At 37.4% G+C, this 25,324-nt stretch overlaps 11 protein-coding genes and 1 non-coding gene across 12 annotated transcripts; 5 read left to right on the top strand and 7 right to left on the bottom strand.

Annotated features, from left to right (window-relative positions):
- Positions 1-627: 627 nt before the first annotated feature.
- Positions 628-1,137, top strand: C5L36_0A08270 (uncharacterized protein; the record flags this gene model as incomplete). Its single annotated transcript, XM_029463846.1, has 1 exon — positions 628-1,137. The coding sequence occupies one exon, from the start codon at positions 628-630 to the stop codon at positions 1,135-1,137; it is 510 nt and encodes a 169-aa protein (XP_029319706.1).
- A 120-nt stretch (positions 1,138-1,257) lies between these two features.
- On the top strand, positions 1,258-2,076 carry C5L36_0A08260 (uncharacterized protein; the record flags this gene model as incomplete). Its single annotated transcript, XM_029463845.1, has 1 exon — positions 1,258-2,076. One exon carries the CDS (start codon positions 1,258-1,260, stop codon positions 2,074-2,076), a length of 819 nt encoding a protein of 272 aa, XP_029319705.1.
- A 3,192-nt stretch (positions 2,077-5,268) lies between these two features.
- Positions 5,269-6,009, top strand: C5L36_0A08250 (uncharacterized protein; the record flags this gene model as incomplete). The annotated part of the gene is made up of 1 exon (XM_029463844.1): positions 5,269-6,009. The coding sequence occupies one exon, from the start codon at positions 5,269-5,271 to the stop codon at positions 6,007-6,009; it is 741 nt and encodes a 246-aa protein (XP_029319704.1).
- Positions 6,010-6,207: 198 nt separating this feature from the next.
- Positions 6,208-7,119, bottom strand: C5L36_0A08240 (uncharacterized protein; the record flags this gene model as incomplete). The annotated part of the gene is made up of 1 exon (XM_029463843.1): positions 6,208-7,119. The coding sequence occupies one exon, from the start codon at positions 7,117-7,119 to the stop codon at positions 6,208-6,210; it is 912 nt and encodes a 303-aa protein (XP_029319703.1).
- A 173-nt stretch (positions 7,120-7,292) lies between these two features.
- On the bottom strand, positions 7,293-7,376 carry C5L36_0Atrna5L. The gene has a single exon. It is a non-coding gene; the product is annotated as a tRNA-Leu (tRNA).
- A 1,612-nt stretch (positions 7,377-8,988) lies between these two features.
- Positions 8,989-9,711, bottom strand: C5L36_0A08230 (uncharacterized protein; the record flags this gene model as incomplete). Its single annotated transcript, XM_029463842.1, has 1 exon — positions 8,989-9,711. The coding sequence occupies one exon, from the start codon at positions 9,709-9,711 to the stop codon at positions 8,989-8,991; it is 723 nt and encodes a 240-aa protein (XP_029319702.1).
- A 312-nt stretch (positions 9,712-10,023) lies between these two features.
- Positions 10,024-10,623, top strand: C5L36_0A08220 (uncharacterized protein; the record flags this gene model as incomplete). The annotated part of the gene is made up of 1 exon (XM_029463841.1): positions 10,024-10,623. One exon carries the CDS (start codon positions 10,024-10,026, stop codon positions 10,621-10,623), a length of 600 nt encoding a protein of 199 aa, XP_029319701.1.
- Positions 10,624-11,153: 530 nt separating this feature from the next.
- C5L36_0A08210 (uncharacterized protein) lies at positions 11,154-11,765 on the bottom strand (the record flags this gene model as incomplete). The annotated part of the gene is made up of 1 exon (XM_029463840.1): positions 11,154-11,765. One exon carries the CDS (start codon positions 11,763-11,765, stop codon positions 11,154-11,156), a length of 612 nt encoding a protein of 203 aa, XP_029319700.1.
- Positions 11,766-12,187: 422 nt separating this feature from the next.
- Positions 12,188-12,502, bottom strand: C5L36_0A08200 (uncharacterized protein; the record flags this gene model as incomplete). Its single annotated transcript, XM_029463839.1, has 1 exon — positions 12,188-12,502. One exon carries the CDS (start codon positions 12,500-12,502, stop codon positions 12,188-12,190), a length of 315 nt encoding a protein of 104 aa, XP_029319699.1.
- A 193-nt stretch (positions 12,503-12,695) lies between these two features.
- Positions 12,696-13,007, top strand: C5L36_0A08190 (uncharacterized protein; the record flags this gene model as incomplete). The annotated part of the gene is made up of 1 exon (XM_029463838.1): positions 12,696-13,007. One exon carries the CDS (start codon positions 12,696-12,698, stop codon positions 13,005-13,007), a length of 312 nt encoding a protein of 103 aa, XP_029319698.1.
- A 79-nt stretch (positions 13,008-13,086) lies between these two features.
- On the bottom strand, positions 13,087-14,256 carry C5L36_0A08180 (uncharacterized protein; the record flags this gene model as incomplete). Its single annotated transcript, XM_029463837.1, has 1 exon — positions 13,087-14,256. One exon carries the CDS (start codon positions 14,254-14,256, stop codon positions 13,087-13,089), a length of 1,170 nt encoding a protein of 389 aa, XP_029319697.1.
- Positions 14,257-14,625: 369 nt separating this feature from the next.
- Positions 14,626-24,462, bottom strand: C5L36_0A08170 (uncharacterized protein; the record flags this gene model as incomplete). The annotated part of the gene is made up of 1 exon (XM_029463836.1): positions 14,626-24,462. One exon carries the CDS (start codon positions 24,460-24,462, stop codon positions 14,626-14,628), a length of 9,837 nt encoding a protein of 3,278 aa, XP_029319696.1.
- Between the last annotated feature and the right edge of the window lie 862 nt (positions 24,463-25,324).

The following is a 25,324-nucleotide window of genomic DNA, read 5'->3' as shown; positions in this document are numbered from 1 at the left end:
TTCTCACCGTTGCTTTTTTTGGGGCCCTCAATTAGTGATGTTCAGTAGGCCTTTACTCTTGATACTCTGTTTTGAACGTCTTCTTTCTTTCCTCCGTTGAGTCTGTTTTCCCGTCGCCTCTACTTTGAACTACCTCTTCCTCAACGTTTAGTCTTATCTTTTAAGAATTGCACAATTTGTTGAACAGTCCAAGTTTCTTTTGTTTTTCGGAAACCAAAATCTTGTCTGTAAAGCCGCTCCTGATTTGATTGCTTTGCTCAGAACAGAAAACAAAAACTAATTTTACAAGATTTCTTAAGTTGCTTTGAGTTTATATATCCTTCAAAGAAACACTTCTGAAATTGGGAAACACCTCAAAAGCCTATTCTTCTACAGCAACCATATACTATCTTGGTACAGACCCTAATCTCAAACCCAAACTGGTTATTTGGATGTTCATCCCTACATCATTAAGATCGAGTGTTACACTACAGACAGAATTCACTCGACATCAATTTAAGAATTTTTGATTTTCCCCCATATTTAGTATACTACTATAGGTTTTACGAATTTCATACAAAGTTGCTACTTACCAATTGACACTAGCACTTCATCAAGACCAACTGCTTATTCATAAACTTTCCATTAATGATGTGTTCAGATTCAAAGGCTTATTTTTATAGGCAACCCCCTTCAAATCAACAGCAAGATCCATCGGTTTATACACCTGCATATCCGCAACCACTTCAATTAACTCAAACTAATCCATCATCTTTTCAAGTTCATAATTATACGGAACCACAATATCTTCAAACAACTTCAAACCAGAAGGGGAATTTGCCAACTTCTCAATCTCCACCGCAATCAAAAGTACCGCACCAATTACCCACTCAGCCTCAAAGTCAACAAACTCAATTCTTATATCCTGCTCATCAGGTCTACCCTCAAACCAATAATCCACACGTTGGACAATCCTTGCAGCAGCAGCAGCTACAGCAACAGCCACAAAACTATTCACCATATCACGATAGTAGTAAGAAGAAAACATCAATTGATTCAAACCATTCCGGTAATAATAGCAATTTCAATCCAAATACAACTAATAGTGATGAATACCTCTCTCCCAGGGTCAATGTGCAATCAGTCCAATCAAGATAGCAGCACTTACAACCAATAGTAATTCAATCTACTCCGGGTTATTATCCCTACAAACAACAACCCATCCTACAACCTGTTCCTTACATAACTCCTAATACAAGCACAGCCAATGCAGTACCTATGACAAATAACTCTAGTGCTCCTATACCTTATGAAGTAAACTCGATGAATGAAGCCAATTCAGGCGCAGACCAATCCAATATAGAGAAAATTCCCAGCGTCACTAGTAATTACGGAATTGCCGGAATGACACCAGTGAATGTCAACCCATATTCCACAGGTCCAGTTTTCATGAACACATACCCAATAATCAACGAATATGGACAGCATATGCAGGTACTCCCACAGTTCCAACAGACCCAAAACTATAAGTACTATCCGAAATTAGATGCAGGACATTTAGACTACAAAACCCCGAGCAACTATCAACTGTCGAGTCATTCACAGGCGGAATATTACTATCCTCAACCACAGACACAAGGACAAGGGCAAGGACAAATTCAAGTACAGGTTCAGCCTACCCACTTCACCACGCCATATTCTCTAAATACCAATCAAGGCACAGATGAGCATTTTGACTATCCAAATAACAACCAGTATGTTTCCTCTGTGTCTATGAATGCGATCAACTCGTCAAACTCTTCACATCACACTAGTGTTGATAATGATATTATAAACAGAAGAAACACCGATCCTAACTTGGCGTCTGTGTCGAATTCGGCCAAAGCATCAAAATCTGCAATGATAAGGACAAAAAGAACGTGTTCGATTTGTCAAAAAGTTTTCAATAGACCTTCAGCCTTGAAAACCCATATGTTCATACACACGGGCGAGAAACCTTTTGTGTGTGAATGGCCTGGCTGTGGTAAAAAGTTCTCGGTTCGTTCAAATATGATCAGGCACTCCAAGATTCATAAAAGAAATGAAAAACTCCAGTAAAGTAATGAATCTCTATAGTTAGAAAACTAACATATGTATACTTTAGATAATGTATCTTTAAGATTAATATTGTAACTTTTATTTTTAAGGTTATTTCTTTTACTTTCGAAGTTAGGATGAGAACAGGCGCAAGTCGGGAGTGGTCTTAATGCACCTTAAAAGATTCCATGCATCAGATCGAACCATTCTTTTTGCCTAGTTGGTTATTTGGATCTTCAACCGAGAGGTAATTTACACGCCGGGTGGAACGAGCAAAATTGCTTCCTATTTGGGGGGAAAGCTTATTGGGAATGAAAATTGCCTCATGCGTGCCTTTTCCGATGCATATTTTATATCAGAGAACAGTATCCAACAAACGTGAGAATTGGAACATTTTCCACACATTCTGCAGTGGCACCTCAAGAGAACACCATTTACCTGATAAAAAATCATGAATCAGATATTTCAACAGTGGCTTTCAGACTCTTGAAAACTTAAGGTGTATCTTATATACGTGTATCAGGCTTCCATGGTTAAGGAAGAGTGCTACCCAGGAGAAATAATTCTAGATACTCCAAATATCTACAAATTAAGCTCGGATATGTGCTCAAAGAGCATGGCCTTACTTGGCTAAGCTTCAATGAATTCAATATACACATCCAGTGGGTACAGTATAGTCGAAGAAAACATCCAAATCTTCACATTAGAGGTTTTCTAGTGGACTATGTGTTCTAGAGTATAACTTCAATGAAGCTTGCCTGTGCACACTCTAAAGTATACCTGAGGCTTTAGTGTGCATTTTAATTGGCTATTTGAGGGAGATTTATGGAACCAGTCTAAAAACTTCTTGCCATAGGAAGCTCTTTAATATATTTGAGTGGCTTGGTAGGACCTTTATTGCTGCAACGTTAAATGAAGAAAGTTGTAAAATCAAATGAAACAGCAAGTATACACCTCGGCGGCGTAAAAGGAAGGTGTGTAACAGCAAAATAGCAATAAGCATTTCAAAAAAGGGAAAAGGCAACAATAGGAATGGATTGATCTTACTGTTTGTGGTCACCGTTTATGTCCTGGAAAAAGGCAGGTGCAAAACTACATGAGTTGCTCGCATGACTGAATGAAGCAGAAAAAAAAAGAAGATATAATGCAATAATCTAATACCAGAAAAGAATAGTGACTAATATACTGCTTCAACATTGGGGAAGAGAAGTGAAGACACACTGGTAAAGATACAGAATACAAATGTCACAGTTTATTAGGGGCAGCAACACTGTTAGGCGCAATGTACAAGCTCTTCACATAGCTACCAAAATACAGAACTAAAATAGTATTTGCCACAGCAAGCTACTCGCATAATTAAACATTTGTTGATCAATCTCAAAAGTGTGCAGCCATGTCATATCGTGTCTTACTATATTGAACAACTTATACCTTACCTTGGCTTCTTTCATAATATGAAATTAACGGAGAAATAATCAACGTACTTACTTTCCCTATCAAGATAGGAACTCTAGTCAATCTTTTTAGTTGATATTCGGTTAGATTTGGTATGCCGTTAAGAGAGGTTTTTTTGCGGTATCCCAATACAGGATTGAGGTCATGATATCACGCATTATTTTACATCTCCATTATAAATGAGAACTCTTAATTTAGCTTCAAATGGCTAAAGCATCATCATTTGTGATACTGCGTCGTGTTTCTTCTGTTTAGATTGACAGAGTATTGCCGCTTAATTATAACAAAATAACCAAAATACGTTAACCATCCTCAATTGTGAATATAATAAAATACCCTACATGCATTATTTTCTTTCCACGTTTAACTTCAACCAAATTGAGAATAACACTTTTTTTGTTTTACAAAATACAAATGTTAGGAATGTATTGCTCAATTAAACCACCCTGACGAAGTAAAAGTATTACCCGAGTTATCTTTTTTCCTTTTGCTGAATATAAGATTACATTATCAAAACTGATGTAATCAGCTTGCTTCCTGTTGAGAACCACAAAAACACTTTAAACTCTGGAATATCGAACATATAAATTGAGAATCCCTGCTCTCCTTTATAACCTAAGTAGCTGGCTTTGTAGTACCTGCCGGAAATACAGCGCTGAACTTAGTTTCCCCCTTGAAAACTCCTCTTTCACCAGTTGTTATTGCCATTGTTCTTATAAACAGCTTTGACCTAATTTCCTGGAAAGGAAACGCAACTGGATGACATGTATACGAATACTATCTATAATTTTCGTTAAAACTCATTGGACAGAGTTCTTTTTTTTAGCATTGGCTATTACGATGAAAGGAACCAACAAGGGAAAGAATTTAATCATATCTTAATGTTACTCTACACATATATTTGATGAATTTTCATTTACTCATAGATAGTTAGCTTGAAGGAATGAGTTTTGTGCACAAAGCTTATTGAATTACCGGATTAGATGTCAATAGTCAAGTTACTCAAGCTAATTGTCTGGCAATCATCAAATTGTAATTATGTAGGATCTTGTGTTAATGGCATCCATTTTACCAAATTCACAATCCTTAAGGTACTTAACGGGATTTTGCCTGGCTCCCATCGTCCAAATCTTGCTGAACTTTTTGATAATGTTGAATATGTTTCAGCTCTCGAGATGTTTCCACGTTGGATTCCTTCAATAACCAGATGAGCAACTCCTCAAACGCAAATTTAAAGTTAACCCTTAAAGAGCCGACTCCAGGTACAAACTTGCTCTCAAAATAGTTTCCATGCGTGGTTTCATTCTCAATTCATTGAACCAAAAAGAAACTAAGCTTACTTGCTTGCAAATGGTATGGCTATTCAGTTTTAGAAAGGTTCCTCATATCACAAAAAAAGCATAGCAGTAATCAAGTTCTATATTTCTTATGTCCATTAAGAATATAAGTCGTGGGCTGAACTCTTTTTTTATTGAAGAGATACTTTTTTTGAGAAAAAAAAACCATCCATATCGGTTTTGGATGTTGCTAAGCAATATTTCTGGTTCATTTCAATAAAGTCAACTACAGCTTCCCATGGCAAGCAACACCAAGTTAGTCTATTTATTTGTCGACGCGTCGACATAATTTTTTTCAGCTTGTTTAATTGATTTTTTATAAGCTGCGAATTGGACGATGAAAGTGTCACTACCTTGAATTGTAGTAGCTTGATTGACTTGGATCTTAAAAAGGAACATAAACACCAAACAATCAACCAACATGGCAAGACTCAATTTCCTAGGGTTTGTGATTTCACAAGGTAAGATGGAGAAGACCATCAAAGTACGTATTTTGCAAAAAAAATTCGATAGAAAAGTCCAAAAATATTTCCTCCAGAAGAAAGATTATTTAGTTCACGATGAAGGTAATATCTGTAGGGAAGGTGATTTGGTTAGAATTGAACAGACAAGGCCATTAAGTGCAAGAAAATTCTTTGCTGTTGCTGAAATCAAAAAGAATAAAGGTCAACAGTTTGCAACTTATCAAAAGGAAGCCAAAGCAAATGTTCAAAAGGAGGAAAGAGAAAAGAGTAGTCTATTGGAACAAAAGAGAACGCTATACGAAAAGTTTTCAGATAACTCTTTGTATGAAGACTTATCGAGCGTTCAAGCTTTAAGAAGAAAGGAAAACTTGACCGAAGAAGAAGTCGAAAAAATAACTGAAATCATGGGCAAATACAATATCTCAAATACCAATGTTGAGTCTCCAAGCAAAGAGTTATTTACGACTTCAATTTCCAGTCTCTCAAGTAAGATTGAATCACTTTCAAATGATTTAAAGCTAACTGAAACCTTAAATAATCTATTAAACGATGAATCAAAGAAGGATATTGTTTACCAAATATCCGAGAAGTTAAATATTACTCCAGAGACTAAGAAGAATATTAGAAAAAATTTGATCAGAAAATACTTGAAGACTGCACCAAGTGAAGAATTACAAAAACTAGGTTTATCCTTGTAATCTTTCTACAATACTGTGTAAGTGTTAGGTTATTTTTATATCATGTAAATAGAGTCAAAATAAATTGTAAAACTTGGCTGTGAATTTAGAAGGGTTATATGGAAAGAAGCTATAAAAGAAAAAAAATGATTAAGAAGAACAGCTACGGAAAGGGGATGGATATATTTGTTAATCGCTGTCCGCTACTAATCATGGGGACTAAACGTTATTCAATGGTGGGTTTTGATATGCAAAGTTTAACAGGTTATCTAAACCTTCTAACTTATTCACCTTGTCACTGTCGAGAATTGCAGAACTAACTTCAGTATTTAATATTAATGATCCAGAATTATAGTAATTGTCAATTTCAGATTCTAATAATAGCTGAATTTTCATAAAACTGTTGTTATTCAATTCATTAATCTGTTTGAATTCATCTAGCCAGTTCTCATTAATCAATAGTAACAGGTTTTGTTTCTTTTCGTTCAAATAATTAGTTATTGAGTTCTCCAGGATTAAATTAAACTTTTCGATAGTTAGGTTGCGGTAATACTTGTACTCAACGGCGGAAAAGTCCGGCAAATTGTGAAATATCTCCAACAAAAATCTTTTCAAAAACTTTATTGAAACAGTAAAGTCTGTTTCTACAGGAGGCAAGAAACTTAATGAATAGTCTGACAGCGAATGAAAGAAGTCATTAACTAGAGTTTTGACCCGTAAAAATGAATAATCTGATGTTATATCCACCTTGTAAGGAATATTGGCAAGTATCATGTCTAGTTTTCTCTCTAATTCATTCAGTGCATCGTCTATGGTAATTATTGGAGAGCTTTCAATAATCTTATCAGTTAGTTCAGGATTATCGTTGATTAAATTTTTAACTAAATTCTGCAACTTTTCCTTATCCAAAGTTTCTATGAGCCGGCTTAAAGATAGTTTCTGTCCAAAAATCTGATTCATGTTTCGGTTCTTTTTGATCATTCTCGTTCTAGATGTGCCTAGTGGGTTGAAACTGGCATTATAATTCAGGTGGGCGTCGATTGAATCACTATGTTTTCTTTTCCCGATACTTTTTTTAGGGGTCAGTTTATAAGAGTTAATGTCTGAAGTGTGTTGGTTGAATGCTCCCATTATATAGCTTGCCTCCTGCCAATACAAAAAAAACTGGATGGATATACTCAAAGAAAAAGAAGGGGATGGCAACACATTTAGGAGGCCTGTATAATTAGGTGCTCACTTTAAAAAGCAGGCACCTTTGGAAAATAAATAAGTAAGCATTAGATTTTTCTCCGTAGAAAAAAAGTTGAAGGAAGCGAGGTTCGAACTCGCGCGGACATGCGTCCAACAGATCTTAAGTCTGCCGCCTTAGACCACTCGGCCATCCCTCCGAAGAATAGATTTTATACCCTTATGTCTAGTATAAAATAAAACCTTGTCATGCTTAATTCAGTAGGAAAAAAGCTTCAATTTTTGTAAGAAACTTAAAATATTAAAATCACCACTCTCTTAATCTAAAAAGCAGTACACAGAGATAGTTGATTTTTTATGTAACAGTTCCAAGGTACTGCTCCTACCTAATCCTGTTACTAATTAATCTGCATAAACAATGTGACATTACCTCAATGTTGAATACTCTGCCGATCCGTTTCTGCCAGCTCCATACTGTTTATGTGGGTAATTAGCATCTCGCATACGAAACTGCTAAGATAATTAGCAGTCTCAATGAGGCCAATCAGTTTAGTTAGGCATACTATCAAATGAAAAAATTTATTTTTTGCCAATATATATCATCTACCTTAGTAGTATTGTGATTTAAATGGGAAGCTTATCAATTTTTAATTATTCTTGTACAATCAAGATTATGAGCTTCAAGACATTTACTTTTCAATAATGTGATCTTTATGCTTGGTTTTTTTTCTCTTTTTGACAGCATTTCAATCTTTTCCAAAAAAAAAATACCTTTATTTTAAGTATGATCATGACGCTCTGACAGGGACATTACAAAAGTTTTGTTAAAGAGAAATCTTAAAGTTTTTAAAGGATTCTGAAGTTTTAGAATGTGGTATTTTCCTACTCAAAGCCGTGCTATTTTAGCCGTGAACATATTAGCTTATTAATCATTTATGTCAAGAGCACAGGGCAAGTGATGGAAAGATATCTAAATAAAATATAAAACTAACAAAAGATTTAGGGCAATATACCGGGATAAAAAAGGCCTTCAAAAACTCAAATATTGAACAAAGTTTTCAAGTTTTTTGAGAGATTTATATTTCTGAATTCATTTAGCACAAAATCTATGTATAGAAATTTCAACAAATCAACTAGTACTTAAAATAATTGTTAAGTAGCAAAAAATTATGCTTTAGAAAGTTAAAAATATTCTTCTTGATAAGAATGAACGATGGTTGAGTTATTAGTGCCGAATTTGTTTTTGCAAAATATTTCAGGTACTCAGATCATTTAACTAACATCAATGCCACGCTTATACGGGAATTAGAAGAACACAATAGAGTTTTCTAGAGTAGATTGGTAGAAAAAAAATAGTACAAAATATTTATCTAGCAAAATAAAGAAGTCTACTCAAAATGGCAACAAATCGCCGAGATTTCGATGCTGTTTAGATTTGTAGTAATGACTGGATACTTTCACGATTTTATAATCAAACAGCTTCACTCTTTGGTAATTATACCAATCCCATCTTCTTCTTCTCAAAAGACAACTTGTATTAAGATCACGGATTGAAAGAGGTGGCTCATCCTCAATTTTATCTTTGAAAGTCACTTTCTTTCTATTTAGCTTACTCAAATTGATCCATTTATCCAGCCAATCAAGTGTAGATGTTTTAGTAGCTGATTTTGGCGTGGATGTTAAAGAGCTGGGTATTTCATTACTTTTCAATTCGCATTGCGGTGAGTAAACTTCTCTGGGGGGCGTTTCTGTTCCGGGTAAGGTCTCCAAGGTGCATTCACTAATAGCCATTGATATAGTAAGTGCATGCATCTATCGATTCTCCCTGACCAGTACAGATGGCTCAAACTTAATCAAGTAAACTGTTCTTTGGGGGTAGTTCTCCAAGGGGACAGAATGTGCAGATACTTCACAGGAGAAATAAGCTGTATCAAGTGCGCCCTCAATTATTCCTGCAACAATTGCCTCTGTGTTAAGAGATTGGTAATCTTTAGGCAGGCTGATAAACCTAGACATACAAGGATCATTATCTATAATCATAAACTGGTTTGCATGATCTTTTGATTTCTCCAAGGAGTCTGCCTTTTTATCAAACAAGGAGGGCCACAAAGAGGTTGTTAGGAAGTTCAATATTTCTAGGATGCTTATACACCGCTTCTGGTTTAATGATGCAGATTTTGAAGACGAGGGATTGATGGCATTGAGACGTAAGGAGGTTAGATCTAGATATTTCAGGCCAATTGAATAGCCTAAATTATTCAGTTTACGTTCTAAAGTAGACAAAGAATTGGAGTTATTCAAGTTTAGCCGAATGATTTGCATAAAGAGAAAAGATAGAGACGATAGAGATATCTGATGTTTTGAACGATTCAAGTTTCTGTCATAGATTTGTGAGGAGACAACCTGTTGCTTCTTCACGGCGCCCGGGGAGGTCAATGGAGAGGCAGCCTGTGCAGGTACGGTCAAAGTGGGGACTGCAGAAGGCCCCAGAGACGGGCCACGAGTGGGATTGTAACCATTGGAGGGGTTAGACATAATTGGTTTATCGTTGATCTTGTAATGAATGAGTTGGTTAACAAAGAGCTGTTCGAAATTAAGGTAGAGAGTTTAGAAATGGAAAACTACACTAGTGAATGAAATTCATGCAGGAGGGAAAAAGTGGAATCGAGCTCAGTTGTGAACCGTTCACTATGAAAAAAAAAAAAAAAAGAACAGATCCAAGACTGAAACTCAAAAGGCTTTAGTGAAGTCTAGCAAGATCGCCCCTCTTCAATATTAGCATAAGGAGAGCAACAAGTGCAACTGGAGCAACAAGTGCAACTAGAGTAACCAGGACAGCTAGAGATAATGCCAGTTACTATACGTCGGGCGAGAATTGGGGATCTACAAGGTATGCAAAATGCCAATTTGCATAATTTACCGGAGAACTATACAATGAAATACTATTTGTACCATTTGCTGTCGTGGCCAGAGGCGTCCTTTGTTGCTGTGTCGACGGATGACATGGAGGAGAATTTTGAGCAAAAGGGCGACATCCAATACGTGGCGCCGGGGGAGAAGATCGTTGGGTATGTGTTAGGCAAGATGGCTGACGACGACACGGACGCCGATGCCGACAAGACTCCACATGGACACATCACGTCGTTGTCTGTTATGAGGAGTTACAGACGGACGGGGTTGGCTGAGAAGTTGATGAGGGAATGCCTCTATGCCATCTGCGAGAGTTTTGGCGGTGAGTATGTTTCGTTGCATGTCCGTGAAAGCAATAGAGCGGCTCTGCATTTATACAGAGACACTTTAGAGTTCACCGTCTTGTCTGTGGAGAAGGGGTACTACCAAGACGGGGAAGATGCATACTATATGCGCAAGGACCTCAAGTTGGATGAGCTAGTACCGAGCAAGTTCCAAAAGGGCCAAGTGGACGACTTGCAGACGCCATTGGTATAGATACCGTGTATAGACAACAATTACTTAGTTAAACATCTTCTACAGTTTAGGGATTCTCAGTAGTTGTTTTAAGGTAGCGTGGTTTTTTCCACATCAACGTATGAGGAAGGACAAGACGTCCTTCCAACGTCTCGAGCCAAATGCACTCTGGTCATCATATGAATCCTGAAGAAATGTAAAAGAAAAGAAAAAGAACCATACAGAGATGGCCCTCTAAGGAGAAGGCACATTCCCTTCCTAGTGTAACGCAAGGTAACACTATCTAACAAGGCATACAATAGAGACCAAATGTTGATGTTTAATTGAGGACTAACATCAGGGCAATGAGGGAGGCCATTGCTTTTATAGCGTTCCTGTAAACTTTTTTTTTTCCAGGTCCCGGTGCGCAATCTGCAATGCTTTTTTCCTCGAGGGTTAAACTATGTCAGGGTTATTACCTATTTGCGGAGACGAGACTTATATAGATGAGAGTCATATAGGGGTACTTGAATATAAAGAAGAAAGGATGGATTGAGGAATATAAGCTTGGATCATTGTGGGGCAAACACCACACGGTCGACCTTGATGTCCCCCTCAACGAGGGTGTACACATAAAGCGTGCATTTCCCGTCGGCAACGTCCAGCAGGGAGAAGCTGGGCGTGCTACCGCCCGCGCTGTCGGCGCTGTCGGCGCTGCTGCCGGTGGCCGGTAGCACGCCCGTGGCGGAGCCGGGCGCAACAAAGAATTTCCCCTCGAGAACATATGCTTCCGGTGCAGACGCACCCCCGTAGACCAGCACATCTGCGCCCAGCATTCGGGCATGGGCAAGAAGCGCCAAGGGGTCTCCCGAGGGGACAACCTGGTTCCCGCCAATTGCCCCTATAGAAAACCCCCCGGCGTGTACGAGAACGGTATCCTTCTCTGCTGGGTGTGTGTCCTCGGCGCCGCGAAGAAGATGCGACTCGTCGGCGAGCGAGCGGAGAAAGGCGACGGTGGAGGGAGAGTCTGTAATGTTACCGAGACAGAGCAATTTGTCGATATGTGCATGCGGCGGGTTGCTGCTGTTGGCGGTGTTCCCGGGACGCAGTAGTTTGCGGAAGGCTGCTGGGAGTTGCGGTGCCTTGTCGGGGATGTAGAGGTCGCCAATGAGTAGCAACAGCATAAGTGGATAAGAGTTTGGAAAGTGGAGTGATGGAGGTATATACGCAGACTTCTAGTGGAATGGCACAGAAGGGGGGGGGGGACAGATAATGGTGAGATAACCGTCCGATTCTCTCCTTGTGCATGTAGTGAAGATGGGACTTTGTCTTACATTGTCGAGAGGCGCGTTTACAGAGGCTAATTTCCGGGAATGTGAGACTCAGTGTGCGGTAGCACGATTACAGCGGGGGAAAAACAAGTGCCAAAAAAAAAAACATATAGTAGGGTACAGAATAGCGCAACATGTTTCTATATGGCTATTTCACTTTGAGAAGGGGACAATTCTGAGAGGGACAAAAAAAAATAACTAGTCATTTCATTTAATAAATAGAATATACGTTAGACAGAATAAATAGAGGCGCCATGTGTATAGAATACATACAACTATGCCTTTTCGTTGCTTGCTAAGAAGTCTGCAATGGCCTTCTCCACATCGAGTTCGCCGTCTTTGGAAGAGGATGTTGCTGGAGCTTTTGGAGCTGCCGCTGGTGCACTCTCCTTGTCACCGCCGAGAGTTGCAAGTTGGACACCGCCAACGACAGTTAGAATGGTACCAATGGCAAGGTAATGTGGAGGAACGAGTTTGCCCAGAATGTTGTATGCTGCACCCATAGTTATTTTGGTCTCTGTAGATGGTTTCCCAGTGTGTCTGTGTTGGTATGTGAATTCCCAAGAGGAAGAACCTTGGCTTACCATCATGTACAAATAAACGCAGTAGAATTTTCTCGAAAGTGGTCACTTAACGTAGAAATGCACAAAATGCGAAATTATAAATACTCATGATAATTTCCCCATAGTCTCACTGTGAGTGACTGTACCACAACTTGGATAACCTTTGCCAAGATATTCTCAGGTACACACTAACACTTCCACCGCCGTCTTCATTTTAACTATGTCTTTCATCAAGTCTGCCAAGTCCATTCTTCCAACTCTTGACAGGGTTCTCGTTCAAAGAATCAAGGTTCCTCAACAAACCTCTTCCGGTATCTATATTCCAGAACAAAACTTACCAAAGAACAACGTTGCCACCGTTATTGCAGTCGGTCCTGGCTTCAAGACTGCAGAGGGCAAACTAATTGAGCCTACCTTGAATGCCGGCGACAAGGTGCTCATTCCTCAACACGGCGGTACCCCAGTCACCGTTGAGAAGGACGAATTTTTACTCTTCAGAGATGCTGATATTCTTGCCAAGATCAATGAATAGATATAATCTAGTTTAACTTAGTTGTATATATGACTCTTGTAAATAAATAAATCATTGAACTATCAAGCCAATCACTCAATCAATCATATCCAACCCACCAATTCTCAATTCCAAACCCTCGTAGAAACTCTTTGATTTCAACGTCCCCATCAAATGCATACATGCTCCACTTTTGGAATTTACTTGACGCTATCTTGCCCTTCCACAGTATGTTAAGTCGACTCCCATTTGCACTCCAGTCGATTCTCCTCTCAAAAAGATTCTCGTACTTTTCAACACTCTTGCTGGCCCCTTCAACAACAACTAAACTCCTATCGGCAACAGAAGCACATATTCCATTCAATTCTAGCTCTGCTGCGTTCTTACCTACCTTGTATCTCAACTTTCCCGTAATTTCCCCTCTAATAATGGCAACCAAACAGTACACTCCATTCTTCACAACATCTCTCTCAATCCCACGCAGCCTCTTCTCATTTCGTTGCTCCTTAGTGAGCTTTCTCTCCTCATTCATTGCCTCGTGTTGCTCCCTTCTTTTCGCAACTTGTTCACGGACCCTCATCTCTACTTCAGTAGGATTAGCAACTCCTTCATTCAACAGAACATTGGGCAAATTCTTCAAACTTACCTTATCACCCTCGTTCTTTAGTAGGCCAAGCTTAATCATATCTCGCTTCTCCTCAATTGCAAGCTTCCTCTTGCCTCTTCTGAGCTTCTTCATTTCCTTTTTTGTCAAATATACCTTCTCTTCAATATTTTCACCTTTACTTACGCCGCCAATAATCACAGGATGTTGCACATAGCTAGTAATTAGTTCAATATTACCCAGGTCTAGTAAGTTTCCCCGGCGATCAAAATAATCACGATCCCACCATTCGACATAGTTTGGCTCAATAATAGATTCCGCATACTTTTCCTCCCCAAGCCTAAGATTAGGTACGTGCCCTTTGCGTTCCAAATCCTTCTCTCTTTCCTTGGCTTCTCTCTCCCTTCTCAATCTCTCACGAAATGCATCTCCACGTGACCGTTGTTCACCAGCTACATTCACCCCAATCAAAACTTTTCGGCGTCCTTTATCTTCAAAATATTCCTCAGATTGGTAATATGGATTGACGTTCTTTATACTTCCATTTCTCCATTCTTGCGCTTGCACGATAGGTGTGGCCTCAGCTTGCGGAGTCTGTAATAATGGATGTATGCGTATTTTCGAAATATCATCCTCTTCAAAGGCCTCACTCAATCGTCTTTTCATTATCACCTGGCTTATATTCAGACTTGTCTAACGTATCTGGTTTTCCTATTTGTTACTTTAGTGAGATCAAAGGCCTACAAGTTCATGTTTAGAGACTGCCTTCTGCAGAGGAAAAAATCAAAATGAAAAAATCATGTTTCCTTTCGGTAGCGAAGACAAGTACTAGAGCCAAAATGTCCTGACCATCAAATATCTGCAATTAATTTTATCAACTTAAGGAGAACTGGAACTACTTGGTAACTGTTAGGGGAAAGTTAGGAAATTGGGTTTGTAAATATATCTCAAACCGTTTCATTTCCGTTCAAGGTAACAAACAATCAACTTTAAATACTTATAAAAGCAGACTAAATACAGTATGGAAGAAATAGATCAAGCGAATCCAAAACCTTCATGTCCTTCACGAATGGCCAGTAACAATGCATTCCTTAACTTGCCGTAACTTTCATATTCTGGCAAATCAATTTGGTTAAAACATGTATGTGCAGTTGGAAGCCTTTCCGTTGAATTGTATACACGGTGAACACTAAATTTACTGATGCCATTCATGCCGACCAACTCTTTGAATCCATTTAGTGGAACCTTCGATGTGCCAGTTGCAAACTGTAACAACTTAGCACGCTCTTCCGCATCAAATGATTTAACAGCTCTCCAAAACCATTGGATTTGCGGTGAGGATGGCGAATAGTTCTCATAAATAGTATTATTCCTCCAGTCGTCAACGTCAATATCCGGCAAACCTGAAACTAACAATTCCAATTCTTGTTCATCAAAGATTGATACTAAATCTTTTGGTATCATTGAATAAAATCCTTCAAGGAAATTGTTCATTTGGTCTTTAACTGACGTCAATAACCTATACTCAACAATCTTCTTAACATACTCTTGCTTATTCTCTTCAGTAACGGAAACATTAGATCCATTAGGAACTAGGTCGATAACTTTATGCTCACCATAATCATCGGTTTCGACACTGAATGTTTCAACAATAATATCAGTTATATCATTCTCTAACATCCACACTAGTGACTTGTAGTAATCTAAATCTAATGATTCCATGTCTTTGAGTGATACCTGTTTACTTAGTATCATCTTGAAAACAGCCCTACTGAAGTGGCAATCTAGTACATACCCATCATATACGGCTTTACCAATAATCATTCCAACAAATTTAAAATATGACAAGTGCTCTGGGTTAACCCATGATGTTCTATTTGGGTGAAAGGTACTTTTATCAGACGCAACAGGAATGAATAGCGCATAATTAGGATCAAATATTTGCCTGCTTAAAACTTGGTACCATTCTCTTGTAACACCTCCAGCATCAACACCTTCTTCACCATTGAATTTGATATCTAATAAACTCTTTTTAACCTTCTCAGTTGGCTTGTAGAACATGTTTCTATATGAATCAAGGAATACTTGATCACGCCTAATGTTAATCGTTAGCTTTTCACGGTTATCACTAGAATCATTTTCATGTAATTTTTGATCAAAATAAACCCTTTTGTTATCAAACTCTAACACCTTAGGATTTCTTATTAATACCGAAAATGGTCCGCTCATTAATTTCGGATTATTTCTTATCATGTGATTTAGGATTTTTTTGTGCTCCTCGGTAAAGGTGAAGAACAAACTTTCAATCGGTTCCTTTGCAAAATCTAAAGACTCTTTCTCTTCATATCTTAGTACATCCAAAACATTCATTCTTTGAACCTTACTATGTTTACAGACAACCATTAGAGCTTCAATCAAGGGTGACAAAATAAATGCAATATAGTTCATCTCGTCATCTTCTCTTAACAATTTTAGGCAGTCACTCAATGCACCCCATAGAGGCCCTAAAGCTGAATTTCTGTATAAACTTGTTAGTTCCTGTATATCATCAGTTTCATTATCTTTAGATTGATATAAATAATCAAGTGCAGTTAATATTCTCAATAGCTTAGCAGAGTCTGAGGAGCCGGAAGAAAATTGGTTCAAGGAGGAAATATCCTCAACATTCTTGTTTTCTGGTCGATCCTTTAGCTCAACAATAAGTTCCCTCAATTCTTTTACAATCTTAGAACTTAGTGTGGTAGCCTTTTTAGATAACTCCTTAGGGAAAACTATCCTTGCGTTTTCTAGAACTGATAAGTTCTGAATTGAAACAATCGTTTGCTGATAAACTTTGTTGGCACACTCATCAGTTATCAATACATTGATAATTTGCTTTAAGCTTTTGTCAGGTATATTAGGTAATTGTGGTAATTTTTTGACTTGTTCTCCATTGTCTTTTTGATCAATTTGATGTAGTTTCAACTTCATGGTAGGCAAAGGTCTGGTTGCAATCTGAATAGAACGAGATAAAACATCCATCAAGTTGGCATCATCCTTGATAATCTTATTTTCCAATAGATTCAGCAAAATATTGATTGGATATTTATGACTGTTGTCCTTTAACTTACTTTTTTTAGATGTTTTCTTCATGAATGAAATTGCATCTTGATCGGTTAGAAAGTGGAAACGCATACTTTTTTCGTTTTCAAGAAGATACTGAATCACGTCCATAGATTGGGTGGCCAAAGAGGTCACCGTACAATTAGGCGGGCAAACAGTCGGAACAGCTCTAGCTAAAGTTTCATTGTTAGAATCCTTGGATGCTCTGTTGCATATTTGTTCAAAAACGCTTGCCAAAGAGTTTTGATCTTTGATGCCTTCTTGCAAAATGTAGAGAATCAATGCAACAACGTCGGATCTACTGTGCTTATTCAAACACAAAAATCCAACTGTCTTTAAGAATAGCTCTCTTTTGTAGTAGGCTTGAGGAATGAACAACAGCTTTAAAAGCGAGGCGATGCCTGGCTTATCAATGAGTGAAGTAAAAAATGACTTGGTGGATTTTTTTGAACCAGCCATCGTATCTGCGTTTTCGTTAGTGTTGGTTGAACGGTTGGACCTTTGCAGTTCAACGGAATTCTCACCACCCATATGAATACTATAGATGCCATGGTCATTGCTCTCACCAATATCGTCGTCATCTTCGTCATCATAACCGTCCTCAAAATTTTCTTCAGATTCAAAACCATCGCTTCTATCGTCTTCATCAAAGTCCCTTCGTCCATGAAAAGCATGAGTCCCGTCATCATCGTCATCTTCAGATCCAAGGTGGATACCGAAAGGATCCTCACCCAAAGAAAAGCCCCTTAGAATTCCGTTTGCTTCTCTGCCTCTTTCTTCCACTCTCATCTCATTCAGATGTTGCTGGTACACTTCCACTCTCATATCATCAGGCAATGCGCTCATAAATTCAGGGTCTATACCCGTACCAGCAATATCAATCATTTCTCCTCCAATTTCCACCATTACTGGTTCTCTGGTTTCCAAAGCGTTGGACTCTTCATTTTCGTTGTCATTTTCATTATCCTCCATATTATTGTTTTCTCGTTCAAGCTGTGCAATAATTCTTCTTTCTTCTTCTTCCCTCTTTCTAACTTCTTCTTCAAACTTTGTTTTCCTTTCCTTCTCCTTCTCTTCCTTGATCCTGTTTTGTTCAGATATGAGGACTTCACTCCTCTCTTCAATCAAGTTAATTATTTCTGGAAAAACACGATAAACAACATTTTTACCAGTGTACAACTCAGACACCTCTTGCCATCTCTGTGTAGTAGACTTGATCATAATAAAGTGAGAATGATTCGAGCTTCTAATGAAGGGTTCAAAAGCTCTTCTAAGATCTAACAAACCAGGGACTTGTGTATTATTTCTTCTATCAAGCAATGATTGGGTAAATTCTATGAACGAAGTTCTTCCATCTGGACCTTCAATTGTTTCCATTGAAATAGGGATATTTGAACCCATTTGCGGTAGTAGGATTCTAGGAGGAAAACTGTCCTCTAAATTACCATGGCCACGTAAGCTCGAATTTCTTCTACTTCTTTGGCCAGCAATATTATCTTCACCTTCATTCTCAATTTCATCCAACCATTCCTGTAATATAACAGAGTCATCATCGCTATCGCTTTCACTATTATTGGAATAATTTTCACTATCAATTTCTAGTTCGATAATGTCACTATTTTCTTCACTATCAGTTTCAGAATCAGTATCCGTTTCAACTTCTATTGAATACTCTTCCGAATCTGAAATCCCCTCACCTTCGTTCGACGTGTAATCGTCAATCTCCTGATCTATCATTTCGTTATCCTCATCGTCCGTTTCATACACAAAATCTATTTGAGCATCCCGCATTTCACGTGCAACATCAGAAAGCTCTATTTCATCGTCGCCATTTTCGCCATGACGATCATGCTCATCATGATCCCCATCCTCAGAAATTGTATCAAGCTCGCTTTCATCATTTTCACTATTTATATCATCATCGTCATCAGCATCATCTACCTCAACCTCAACATCTCCATCAAGCTCATCAATGATCTCAACATCCGAGTCATTGTCATTTTCGGATAAAACTATTTCAATACCATCATCGACCATAAATTCATCATCAAAGTCATCATCAAAGTCATCATCAAAGTCATCCTCATCCTCAATTTCATCAAGATCGTACATACCCAATGTGGAATTTTTTAATAAATCAGGCTCTTCATCTTTTTCTTCAAGGTCTTCCCCAAAATCCTCCTCTTCACCATCGCCACTTTCATGATCTGACCTAAAGGCATCTTGATATTTTACCTTAATTTCACCAAGAAGCGAAAGCATTTTTAGAATAGATTCTGAAACCTGCTCCGTGTATGGAAAGTTCATATCTAGGCGTGCAATTATACCTGTAGCAACATTAGTGAATTTTTTATCCAACAGCTCCTTTGCCATATAGAAACTATCATTTTTAGTCGCCTCCAAATCAACAGCAACAGATACAACATTTCCCAAGCTCTCACCACACAGTTTTCTAGAGAGGTTAATAAGATCAACAATTCTACCATATTTAATAATTGAACTCTTTTTAGAAAATTCAGTTTCTTTTAATATCTTGATTATAATATCGACTGTGAATTTTCTTGAAAAGGCGATGCTTTCATCTACCATTTTGGAATCGATATATTCTGCGCCTTCAACAGGGACAGTTGAAACTAATCCCATGATACATGCAGACCCCAAAGATGTAAGTAATTCATGAACATTGTGAAGCTCATTAGCTTCTTTCTCAAACGGATTGACAGTAATGAACTTGTGAATTAACATATTCAAAGCAGTGGAGCGTGGCTTTTTACTATCATTGGACTTCATTTTCTTAGAGAAGGTCAAGAAAGCCGTTTTACATGAAGTGTAAGAGAAAAGCAGCTCAGCAACCGTCTGGAGCAAAAAAACAACATACGCTAGTTTTCGATTGTTACCAATTATTTCGTTAGTTTCATTTTTTCTCTTCCTTTCCGCCTCTCCTTTATTTTGAATCTCCTTTTCTTTGACGCTTCGATTGACATCTTCCATAATCTCTTTCCTACTAATGACCATTAGTTCCGAGAGAAGAAAATACATAATATCCGTGGTGTTAGTGGATTCATATGATTTACCTCCTTTGGTAGAGATTCCATGTCTTTCCAATATAGACATATCTTCAGAAGTCATAAGAGATATCAAAGGAGATTTGAAATTCCTGTTTGCCTTTTTTAGGATACACTTTTCCCCAATAACCTCTGCAAACAATGCTGCATTTCTTAAAACAAGAGCAGAGTTTTCATCCAAAAAAACCTTCAAATCTTTGGTTTTCGGTTTTTTGGCGTCGCTTTTTGCTTTCAAAATGGATGTAATTTCTTTTTGGAAAAAGTTCTTAACTACTTGGTCACATTCGACAGATCTTCGAATGACATTAATGATTTGAGAATGTATTTGAGTGGAGCACTTGTTGTTCCTGACAAAACTTATTAGAGATTTGAGCACCCTTGATTTAGCAAGAAGACAAATTCTTTCATCAGTGTTACAAAGCAAAACAATGATGTTCGTTACCTCAATCAACAGTTTGTCTGTTTGTATTTTTTCAATGTTTAAAACTAAGCTCAATATTGAATTTTCAAGTTCCGCCTTAATAACTGGTGTATCAGGAATCGATACCAAGTAAGGTGGATATTTGGATGGATCACTGACTTTTGGAGCAGCTGGGGCATAGGGAACAATCACCTCTGAGAATATTTTGGTAAAAATCATCAAAGCACTAGAAAACCACGATTTTTCAATATTTTTTTCGATGATATGAGCTGATAAAAATGTTCCAAACTTCTCAATCATAGAAAAGTACTTTGTAAACGACAAGTTGCTTAGGATAAAACCAACCAATGTCAAAGTAGATGAAATCTTGTTGCTCAACGATTCGTTGTTGCTGCTAAAATCCATCAGGGTAATGGTATGGAACAACGGGTTAATAATGTCCTCCATTTTTTCATGTAGAGGTCTTCCGAAGATAGCAACAATTAGACTTGAAATATTACTTGCTAATTTTGGATACAACTGAACAATTTCAATCCAGTAATTAATAAATGTAGATTCATTAGTGCTTCTGTGAAAATAAAGATCATCAATTGTATCAATATCATATTTTGGTAAATAGTTCAATTTAACTGGCTCGATATGGGGAGGAATATACTTCCGGTTTAGAAGGGCTTTCCAGTTCAAAGACCTTGAACTGAAGTTCTCTGCAAGCGATTCTTCATCTTCTCTAAGGATGGCCTCCATATCATCGTTATAAAAGACTAAGACTTCCTTTGCTTCTTCGTCTGAAAAACCAACATCCTTTAGAAAAGCAATATTGTAGTCCGAAGGCGAAGTGGTGGCCGCAGAGATAGGGAATAACCTACCTCTAAACCTCAAACGATCAGTTTCAAAACTAGCAAATGCACTTTTACTGATTTCAACAATTCCCTCCATGAGTGAATCAGGTATGTGATCCGGATACCTTTCAAGTAGCTTGAGTCCAGAGTCAGATAAAAGCTCTTGCAACATGACAAAATTCGCAATTGCAGCTTGTACTTGAAGGCTGACAATAACCTCCATATTATAGTATTCTTCAGCATCTTTTCTCAAGTAGGAGTACATTTTATCACCATTTGGAATTGAGCCAATTGTATTGACTGATCCAACATCAGCGTGAATATGAAGAATCTCGGAAGCCAGGGCTAACGCAAGACTTTCTAGCTCAATTGTTATAAATTCTTGCTCTGATGCTTTCTTTATCTTTGCAACGTCAAGGGTACCCAACAAGGCAAACACTTCTACTGCAAGGTTCTTCAAAACCGGATAGTTTTTGTTTTGTAAAAGACATATGCTCATAGTTGGATTCACAGGAGATGAGCCTCCAAAAGATTGAAATAAATTTAAATATAACTGGTTCAATAGGCAAAAAATAAAGCCGCATCTAATTTGCTGATGTTTTGTTTTAAGGCTGACCAACATATCCATCATAGTCGTTGTATATTTGTCAATGATACCAACTGCGTAGCGTGTAGCGATACCAAACAAAGTCCTGTTATCTGATCTCCTACCATAATTGATTGAACAAAAACTGTTGAAAATGTTTCTTAACCAAAATTTTGAACGTGAAAAATTAAAATACAAAATTGATATGTTCTTAAACTTTGCACTCGTTCCCTCCCAATCTCCATTTTCTGAAGAAGAGTAACCTATTTCTTTCTGTTTGGGTGAAATAGCTTGGACTAGAGTGAAAGCGTTCTTAGCCACTTCAGTTGGTGTATTCACATGCAGTATAACTTCTTCTAATGTTAGTCTTCTAAAAAATAAACAAAGGCGTTCAATCAGCTTCAATCCAGATTCCGAACCGAATAATTCCGCAATATCGAGAATTTTGTTTGGCTGGTATTTGTGCAACTTTGAGTAGAAATCAGACATCACGAATAGTAGACAGTTCATTATACCTAACTTTGAAAGCACATTATGAGCCTTTCTCTGCGAATTGCCATCTTTTCTCATTTCAAATTGTTGGAAAAAGGAAACATCTTCACTTGCAAAATTAGTAAACTCTTCGAGACTGCCCAGGGTGTCAACAATACGATCTTTTAAAAACGGTAAGCAGTGGGAACGTGAAGTTTGATCAATATATTTAATGATATTTCTAAAGTGGATGATTGTCTTAGACAGGGAGTAATCAAATGGCGCATTCTCCAAACAAATAAATTTAAAGAAGTTATTCATGTTGATTTGGGTAAATAATTTCTTCCAATCCTTCACATTTTCAAAAATTGAAGACAAAAATATAAGGGCACATTGAATAATAACCGATTGCTCATAGTTATCCCACCTCACCAGACTGTGGTTCCCTTCTTCAGTATGAATATTCTCTTCTTCTTGGCTATGATATAGTGATCCGTTTTTGGACTGATAAAAATCAATAGCTTCAAATCTAACCAAATTCGGAATTTCGTCTATTAACCGCAATATTTCTGCACTTATAGTATCCTTAAGTTCTGGGTGATGTCTGGCCAACTCATCTACTGCATGTCCTAAATTCATGACGTTTTCAATTACCACTAATTGCTTACAAATCTTAACGTCCCTAAAAATAGAAAACAATCTAGGGATAATGTTGTATTCCTTAATTTTGCTCAATCCACTATTGTTCAATGCAATGGCATTGATAGTATCAGGCAACTCTAATAATAGGTCACTATTGGGGACCAAAAAAGTGTCAAAACTCTCGATGAACGTATCAATCACACAAGCTTCACTTAGGATAGAATAAGCAGTTGGCTCATTGTTGATAATGGTTCCAATGATTCTCACACAATTGAATAACAATTCATGACCAAAAATTTTGATATTCTTTAGGATTTTAATCAAGCTTTTCAACATGGGAGAGTCATATAAATTTCTCATCTGATCACCTGGATATGTAGAAATCAATGATATAACCAACTTGAGAAGAAAATTTAGCAACTTTACTTGTCTGGCAGTTATTAAATGGGATAAATTCGCTTCCTTTGGTGCGCCACCTTCGTAATCTGGGTTTTCAATGGCAAAATCAACTTCAAATTCAAGTAGAGAAATAATCACATTAAAACCATCATTTGCAACAAAATCATCAAATGCATCGACAGACCGTTCAATAAATATTTCAATTAAATGAAGTGGTCCAGATCTTGTCATTCTGTAATTGTTTCTCAAAGAGAGAAAATCTAGAAAGATTTTCATCAGACCAGCGGAACGCAAATGTGAAGCCAAAGATTTACTCTCAATCAAATTAGCAAGTATATTGTATAAATAGTTCATATAGGCCTGATCATTATTAAAAGTACCATCAACGACTACTTTATATGTATGCTTCAATATGTGAAATAAGAGGCCATGATTGACATTACCACTCAAGGCTCTCATTAAATCAGAAGCCCCATTTCTTTTATTTGAAATATTAACAAATGCTCTTAGTGTTGCAATAACTGGTTCTCTTGGAACGTGGTTGTCCGGATTAATGAGATCACACATGTAGCTTAAAAGGTATGGTTCCTCATCAAACACTAAACCAACAAATGAACTATAGCTAATATTAGCGGAAGCCGCAGCAACAGAGCAGCATTTAAAAGTAACTAATTTTCCACGTAGAGCAAGACAGTCAAAATCTGAGCCACTGTAAGCAATTGCAATATAGACATGTAGAACAAAATCAGTCCATTTCTCCTTGGGAATAACTGTAGCTGCTTTGTCAAAGATTTGTTGCAGGGATAATTTTTTCAATGATTCGGATGTCAAAGAAAATGTACGCAATCCTTCACCAAGAGCAGACTTTTTAACCTTCTTTTGTTTTTTTGCCTTTTTTTCTCTGCTATCGCTTTGTTTGGAGTTTTGAACTTTTGCAGTAATACCAGTATAATAGTATTCATAATTAAGTGATGTCCATCTAACGGGGATAGTGGTATCTGAGCGCAAACAATCATAGAGACTGATGTTATTTCCGTCCTTATTATCCTTACTCTTTGATTTCTTGTGCTTCTTATTTGGTGATGGGCTATTCTGATCAGAAACAACAGATGGCGACCTAATAGTCGTAGTATGTTGTTCTTGATCAATGCTCTTAACAGTAATAGGAACTGGACCAGGCTCTGATCCAATAGTGTTTGGAGGAAATGTTTTGATGAAACTGATCAACAAATCCCGGTGCTTCTTAGATAGAGAAAACTTCATGGGATAGTGAGAGGCAAATTTTTCAGAGAGACAACAGATCAATTTTAAAGCTGATATCTTAATGTCAATATTGTTAGAAAACATTAAATCTGCAACATATCCATGGGAATTGTAAATATCTCTACTTGTACTATATTCAAGAAGCTGATATGAATAGTTAAGACATGTAGTAAGAAGTTCAACCTCATCATAAGGAACATCAACTGGCAAAATCTGATCTTCCGATAGCTTGTACTTTTTAATATGTTCCTCAAAAATTGAGTCAATTTTGTTTAATAAAGGAACATAATGCTTTAAATTTGGATGCGTACCATCCCATGTTTTTAGAGACAGTGAGTTTAGCTTCTTAGCAAATTCACTTATTGGACAGTTGCATAAATCCTCAACACGATTTTTCAACGTCTTCGGCTGTAATAATAGGTTAGTATTCGGTTGGATAAACGTAATTTTAATAAATAGCACTCATTGATTGATCACACATGGATGAATGCATTAATTAATCATCGCAGAAAAAAAATAATATGCACATACGATATCATTGTCAGCTTCAAATGAATCTTTTGAGACAATAAGCATAATGACAGTAGTATACAAGACTTGTTTGCGATGTCCTTCTACGGATGTCTCTTGACCTTGAAATAATTATCTCAAGAATGATCAAGTTATGTTTGGCTTAGTTGCCCCTGGGTTCTTAAGGTACGTTTCTTTTATTTTTTTTAAAACTTTCGCGGAAAACACTATGCATCGCTATATCACTTTTTTTTTTAATCTTTTTTTGGTATTTTCACCTGGAAAGGTCTTTATCCATCCTTTAGGTTACATAAGGTAGACCTCTCGTTCTAATTTTAATACTGCAAACTCACTTCAAATACACTGCTCTGGAAAAATAAGGTTTTCGTTTTTTATTACTTGGCAATCCTTAGAACCAGTTGAAGTAGAGGAATAC

Source organism: Pichia kudriavzevii, chromosome 1 (genome assembly GCF_003054445.1).
Source record: "Pichia kudriavzevii chromosome 1, complete sequence".
Lineage (NCBI taxonomy): Eukaryota > Fungi > Ascomycota > Pichiomycetes > Pichiales > Pichiaceae > Pichia > Pichia kudriavzevii.
The sequence above is the reverse complement of the archived record's forward strand: the minus strand, read 5'-3'. Positions and strand labels throughout refer to the sequence as shown.